General features: G+C 32.5%; 1 protein-coding gene across 1 annotated transcript; it reads left to right on the forward strand.

The window, feature by feature from the left end:
* Window positions 1-3,562: 3,562 nt before the first annotated feature.
* Window positions 3,563-7,115, forward strand: LOC122296568 (probable disease resistance protein At4g33300). The gene is made up of 5 exons (XM_043106374.1): window positions 3,563-4,377; window positions 4,590-4,981; window positions 5,396-5,751; window positions 5,853-6,055; window positions 6,195-7,115. Exons 1-5 carry the CDS (start codon window positions 3,690-3,692, stop codon window positions 7,025-7,027), a joined length of 2,472 nt encoding a protein of 823 aa, XP_042962308.1. The 5' UTR covers window positions 3,563-3,689; the 3' UTR covers window positions 7,028-7,115.
* Window positions 7,116-7,423: the final 308 nt, after the last annotated feature.

The raw sequence follows: 7,423 nt of genomic DNA on the forward strand, positions 1-7,423 counted from the left end.
TCTACCATCCAAACAACAACTTGAGTTGCATATTAGTTGAGTTAAGTGAGTTTATACTGTAGATTGATTTAATGCTTCTGCCAAATGCCAGAGATGCTGCCCAAACTGTCAAAGTGATGGCTACAATAGAAAAGCAAGATTTGGTCCATTTCACCCTTACTATACTCCATCTGGTTGGCTGCGTGGATCCCACGGGAAAGTTTTTGGCCTTTTGAGCAGTTATGCTAGCTAGCTTTTTAATATGTCAAATGAATAGTATAAATTAATGATGCGGCTCATTTATTTTACAACTTTTTATAAATATATTTAAATTCATTTTAATATTTAAATACATTTAAAATTGCGTTTAGATGTTAAGTTGAGATAAAAGTTAAATAAAATATTATTAGAATATTATTTTTTAATATTATTATTTTGGAATTTGAAAAAATTTTTATTTTTTATTATATTTTGTGTTGAAATTTGAAAAAATTGTATTGATTAGATGAGATGAGTTGATGAACCAAACTCATCTTAAGTGGCCCTCGCAAAACTAAACCATCTCAACTCACTACTATTTATAAAAAATTTAACTCAACATCTAAACGCAGCCTTAATGAATAAATTAAGTTTGAAGAAAAAAAACATATATAGGCTCTTTTTTCAAACAAGTCAAATTTATTTGACTTCACTCTATATGATCTTGTACTTATTATTTTTAGAGAAATGATAGTTGTAGTTATGATTGCATAAGTGCTGCATAATCACAGCATATTTATAGATTACCTAAATTACTTAAATGATATATTCTCAACATAAATAAGTAACTAATTATAAATAAGAATTTACAAAAATAAATTATATTACATGATAAGAATTTGGTCAGAAATTAAATTAACAAATCAAGTATCTAAAATTGGAAAATACTAAGTCCCCTCAATGTTACAGCATGAGTATTTTAATTTTTTTTACTTAATGGTTAATAAAGTAATTATTAGAGAATTTATATATTTTCTTAATTTTATCTTAATGATTAAGGATATTAAAAAAATTACTTACAAGAAAATTATAAAAAAAAGAACTACAAATTTGTACAGGTGATATGCCCAATGATAAATGTTGGGTAGTTCGCTAGCACCAACTTATAAAATTTAGCTCGATAATAACATTAATCTCAACTCATATTTTTTCTTACTGAAATGAAAAATAAACAAATAAGATTTCAATATTCAATATATTAAATAATCAGTCCAATTCAATTCGATTATCGCCCTTCTTGTATATGCAAAAGGATTTTAGAAACTAATCGATTATGCGATGATTTTGGTGGTATTTTAATATTATTTATTATTATTTATTATTTTTTATATTACTATTCACTATTATTAAATACTTTTTTATTATAATTTTATTATTATTCATAGAGTCTACGAAATTATCTAACTGTCCAAACACAATCTAAGTAATCATAGAGATCAACTAAGTTATTTGTCACATTCTTAATGTACACGGGCTATTGTACTGATCACATAATCCTTGTCACTACACCGATGACTTGGTCTATATGAGTTATTGCACTTTTTATGTTTTTATTTATTTTGTAGCTCTAGTGTAATGCTGTGATGCTGACATAGTTATGCTTAATATATTGAGAATGGTTGATATTTAAAAATAAATTTATAATTTGACGTAATTTAATATAATATTTTAACTCAATTTTATAACAAAATGTATTTTATAATCTGGCGTGACGTATCAAATTTTATTAATTCATAAGCTTTTTTTAAAAATAATTTTTTATAGATCAAATATTATTATAATATATTTGGTATAATAATTGCATATCATTCAATAATCATGGACTTGTAAGTATTGGTATTGGTTTATGCATATGCATATGCAAAAATATCTCTTTTGAAAATTGACTTTATTATTTAAGAAAAACTCACACATTAAATTATGTATTTTTGAGTTAAAATAATAATAAAATATTATTTATTATTATTAACTTTTTTTAAAAATTAATTTTTTTATATATATTTTGCAACTAGCATCCACTACATATATTCAGCATTAATAATAATAAAAAATATAATTTTTTTATATATTATATTAAAATTATAATAAAATGAGAAAAAAATAATATATTATAATAATAAAATGAAGGTGAAGGTAAATGTTTGTTGTATTGTCGAGAGTGGGAGAAGAGAAAAGGGTTGTGAGAGAGAGTGGGAGGAGAAAGAAATAATTAGTAAAATAATATTTAAAGAGTGAATAATGGATCTCTAAATTTGTATAGATACTGTTCGTAACTATAAAAAAAATATGAAGATGTATAATTTAATACAGATAAATTTAGACTCATATTATACAAATATAACTTTGCATATGCAAATATATATATAATTCAATGCCACTGCTCTTAATTTTACACCATTCAATTAGGATGAATATTTTAGATGTAAATAATAATAAAATAACTTATAAGGATGTTATTCATCATTCCACACTATATTTTATATATTTTAAAATTATTTTTTATTTTTATTATTTTTTATTTTATTTTATTCTTATTAAACTAATTGAGTTGTTCTATTTATCATCTATATACTATATATTTAATATAGAAAAAATAAAAATAAATTTAGTATCTTGTGTCTGAAAATGATAGTAGATTTATTTGTTTTGTTTAATGCAACTTGTCTTCGTCGACCTAGGAAGTTCTTTTGGTACGTTGGGAGCGACCAATAGCCTAAGAACACTTTCAATAGTTCATGTATAATATAAAGAATATAGAATATTTAGAAAATTATTTATCATTTAAAACATCTCTATTTTATTTTTTTTTAAAAATATCTTCAAAATATTATTTATCCAATTTTTTCATGTTTAGTTTTATTTTTAATTTTTATTTAACTTATATAATTTTATTTTATGTGTATAGAATTGAATTATATCACCTTGTATTTTATAAATATAAAAAAATATATGAATATTACAAATTTATTAATAGAAAGGAAATGTTTAAAAATAATAATAAAAATATTATTTAAATAATATAAAATAAATAAATAAATTGATTTATGGTATATTACTATAAGGGCTTTGTTACATACAGTCGGCAAATACAGTCGACGTGCAGTCGGCTGTACGGAATAAATAAAAAAAAATTATAAATTTTTTTTTATATTCAGGGGACCTACATGAATAAAAAAAAGTTATAAAAATAATTTTTTTCATATAAATCCCGTATTAATTCATTTTTCTACAACTAACTGCACGCCGACTGAATCTACCGACTGTAAAAAAATATTTCTCTTACTATAATAATTACCTAAAATAAAAAAGCTTGTCTCTTATGCGCGACTGAGATGAACAGTGAGTCAATGTGATCGAAATGACCGAAGTCCACCCAGACTTTTCCATTGCAATAATTGGGTTGGGGCACCGACCTTTTGCAGACAAACCCTTCAACTTTTGCAATTTCCGGACCAACCGATCTCCGTTAGTAAATTATTTCGTTTTGCAGATCAATCGTTTTGTTTTTGTTTTCTTCATTTCGATCCCATCTTTTATTAGTAAATTATTTACATCGGGGTAAGTGAGTTTCTCTAAAGCTTAGAAAAAAACAAAAGAGCGAGTTTCTCTAATGAAGTAATTCATTTCCGTCCTCTCTCTCTCTCTCTCTCTAAAGACTTCCAGCATCAGCAATGGCCATGACGGACTTCTTCGCCGGCGAGATTGCCACGGAGCTCCTGAAGATGTTGATTACCATAGCAGGAAAATCATCTCTCTGCAAGGCGAGCGCCGAGCAACTCATCTCCCACCTCGAGACACTCCAACCCATCATACGGGAGATCAAGTACTCCGGGGTCGAGCTCCCGAGCAATCGTCAATTCCAACTCGACCGCCTCTCTGAGAGCCTACAAAGCGGCGTCGAACTCGCCAACAAAGTCCTCCACTCGAGTCGCTGGAACATGTACAAGAACTATCATCTAGCGAGGAAGATGGAGAAGCTTGAGAAGAACGTATCCAGATTCTTGCAGTGTCTGGTTCCCGTTCATGTGCTGGCGGACGTGCTCCACATGAGGTTTGAGTCGGCCGAACGGTTTGATCGGCTGGACGGGTCGGCCATGAGGCTGGAGCAGCAGCTTGGGGCGATGAGTATCGGAGCTGGAGGAACGTGGATAGAGGAAGCGGCGAGGAAGGCGGAGGAGGAGAAAAAGTATATGGAGGATAGTTTGGTGAATCTTGGGGTGGGGTTGGACTTGGGAAAGAAGAAGGTGAAGGAGATGCTGGTTGAGAGAGATGACTTGGCCGTTGTTGGGATTTTTGGCATTGGTGGGTCTGGCAAGACCACCTTGGCGAGAGAATTTTGCAAAGATCATCAAGTTCGAAGTGAGTTATGTTATTATTACTATTATGATTACTGTTTTGATTTCTCTAACTCTTTCTTTATCATCTTTTCACTGATTTTTCTTGATCATATCTGTTTAGTAGCTGAAATCAGTCTAAGGTTGTTCACAAATCAAAAGATCAGTATAGAATGATCTCATAACTAGTACGAGGTTTCCCGTTTCAAACTGACTCGAGGTATCATCCATACGCAGGTTATTTCAGGGATAGGATTTTGTTCCTGACAGTCTCTCAATCTCCGAATGTGGATCAGTTGAGAGTAAAGATTTGGGGATACATCATAGGCAATGAACATTTGAGCCCCAGTTATAAAATTTCTGAAAATAACCTAAGATATCATGGGTACAATGTTGGAGCACGGATTTTGGTGGTTTTGGACGATGTGTGGTCACAATCGGTGCTGGAACGACTAATATTTCCAGGTTGTAAAATCCTGGTGGTTTCCCGTTTCAAGTTCCCTACGATTATTAAGGCTACTTTTGAAGTAGAGTTGTTGACGCAGAAAGAAGCAATGTCTCTGTTCTGCCACACTGCTTTTGGACAAAATTCCATGCCTCTTCATGCAAATGAGAATCTAGTCAAGCAGGTACACTTCTTGAATTCTTCTCCAAGTAAAATACCATAATATATGAAAGAGAGAAATCATTTTTTTTTTTTTATGAAATGATAGAACTTCGTATCTTGATGCATTTATTCGATTCGTTCATTACTGTTAGTGTAGCAGAAAGATGGATATTCCTGGCTCATTATCAAACAATCACTAGAACTAGTTTTTGAGGATTGTGAGTCGAAAATATAACAAAATATTTCTAGTGGAATTTTCACAATCACTGAAGAGATAGTTGAGATTGTTTCTCTAGATCCAGGGATAGGTACTTCGTCAGATTCACCTCTAGATCATGAATGTTTACTTGTGGGAAAATAAGTTAGGTAATTTTCATGTTCTTAGCTAGCTGGTTGCCTAATTGTTACTGATATGAATTAAAATTGTATTAAACAGACTGTGAGTGAGTGCAAAGGACTTCCCTTGGCACTTAAAGTGATTGGAGCTTCACTCAGGGATCAATCTGAGTTGTTTTGGGCAAGTGCAGTGAATAGGCTAGCTCGGGGGGAGCCTGTATCTGAGCCCCATGAAAGACAACTGTTTGAACGCTTGGCAACAAGTGTCGAGTGTTTGCCTCCCAAGGTCAGGGAATGTTTCTTGGATTTGGGATCCTTTCCTGAAGACAAGAAGATTCCCTTGGATGTCCTCATCAATATGTGGGTTGAGATACATGATATTGAAGAGGTCGAAGCATTTGCTATTCTTGTTGAGCTTTCAAACAAGAATCTTGTCACCCTGGTAAAGGATGAGAGGTATGCAATTGCTCTTTCTTTATTTTTTTTTTAATTGGCCTAAACAAAGTTTTCTTTTGTTATAGCATTCTAAAACTTCTTGTTTTTGGTTAATCTGGTAGGGCTGGAGACATGTATAGCAGTTGCTTGATCTTCATTACACAACACGATGTGTTAAGAGACCTTGCTCTTCATTTGAGCAATCGAGGCCCCATAAATAGGCGCAAGCGGTTGCTAATGCCGAGAAGAGAGACAGAACTTCCGAGAGAATGGGATAGGAATTCTTCTCAGCCGTTTGATGCCCAGATTGTTTCAATTCATACTGGTATGATATCATCATTCCTTCTATCTTGCTTTGCTTTTCGGTGAAAAATAGGATACTTGCTTTGCTTTATGTCTTTCTTTGTATTGATGTTCTATCTGCAAATATTCACGCTCACTCTCACTCTACTCTCACAATGTAGGTGAAATGGAAGAAATGGACTGGATCTCCATGGATTTCACCGTGGCTGAAGTGCTCATCCTGAACTTCTCCTCAAACAAATATTTCTTACCTCCCTTCATCAATAGCATGCCCAAGCTAAGGGCGCTAATAATAATGAATTATAGCACATCAAGTGCTATACTTGACAATTTCTCTGTTTTTGCCAGTTTGTCAAACTTGAGAAGCCTCTGGCTTGAAAAGGTTACCATTCCTCAGTTTTCTAAAGTTCCCGTGACCCTGAAAAGGTTATGCAAAATGTCCCTTGTCCTGTGTAAGGTTAGCAGCGGCCTTGGTCAGTCAGACGTAGACCTGCCTCAACTCTTCCCCTGCCTTTCTGAGCTCGCAATTGACCACTGTGATGATTTGGTTGAGGTGCCTTCTAGCATTTGTAGGATGACCAAACTCAAGCATCTGAGCATCACCAATTGCCATGGTCTATGCCAGCTGCCAGCTGACTTGGGTAAACTGGAAACACTACAGATCCTGAGGCTATATGCTTGCCCAACTTTAAAGATGCTTCCCCATAGCATCTGTGAGCTACTTGGGTTGAATTACCTTGACATTGCTCAGTGTGTTAATTTGTCATGTCTTCCCGAAGACATCGGTAAACTGCAAACTCTAAGGAAGATTGACATGAGTGAGTGTTCACAGATTAGGAGTCTACCAAACTCTGCTACGTCATTGAAATCACTCCGCCATGTTGTATGCGACGAGGAGGTTTCTTGGCTGTGGAGGGACGTGGAGAAGGCAATGCCTGAGCTCCATATTCAGGTTGAAGATAAATGCTTCAATGTGGACTGGCTCAATGAGTGAACGTGATCAAGACTCACTCAATTGTATCATTGGATTGTATTAGAAAACATGAGTTAAGGAAATCTATCATTTCCTAATTTACCTCTCTCTTCTTTGCTTTGTGGGATCTGATTGGATAAAGATGTGTTAGGTACCCATCCATTAGCCAGTCATTAATAATTTGGTTTAATGACATTCTTGGGCAATAGGCAGCGTGCTTAAGAGGATGAATTCATCTTATTTTATCATTATAATTTTTTTAAATTTTTACATAAAATATAATAAATAATTTAATTTTTTTAAAAATTTCAATTTTATTTTTTCAAATTTTATAATAATAATAATATTAAAAAAATAATATTTTAATAATATTTTATTTAACTTTTATATAAAATCTTCTCATCTCACTGTCCAAAC

This window comes from Carya illinoinensis, chromosome 15, assembly GCF_018687715.1.
Source record: "Carya illinoinensis cultivar Pawnee chromosome 15, C.illinoinensisPawnee_v1, whole genome shotgun sequence".
Classification (NCBI taxonomy): domain Eukaryota; kingdom Viridiplantae; phylum Streptophyta; class Magnoliopsida; order Fagales; family Juglandaceae; genus Carya; species Carya illinoinensis.

What these genes read in the sequence shown, in the direction of transcription:
- LOC122296568 (XM_043106374.1), top strand. Translation starts at nt 3,690, where the DNA reads ATGGCCATGACGGACTTCTTCGCCGGCGAGATTGCCACGGAGCTCCTG. An exon ending in CAAAGATCATCAAGTTCGAA is followed by an intron (nt 4,378 to 4,589) that starts GTGAGTTATGTT and finishes ATCCATACGCAG; the next exon opens with GTTATTTCAGGGATAGGATT. An exon ending in GATTGTTTCAATTCATACTG is followed by an intron (nt 6,056 to 6,194) that starts GTATGATATCAT and finishes CTCACAATGTAG; the next exon opens with GTGAAATGGAAGAAATGGAC.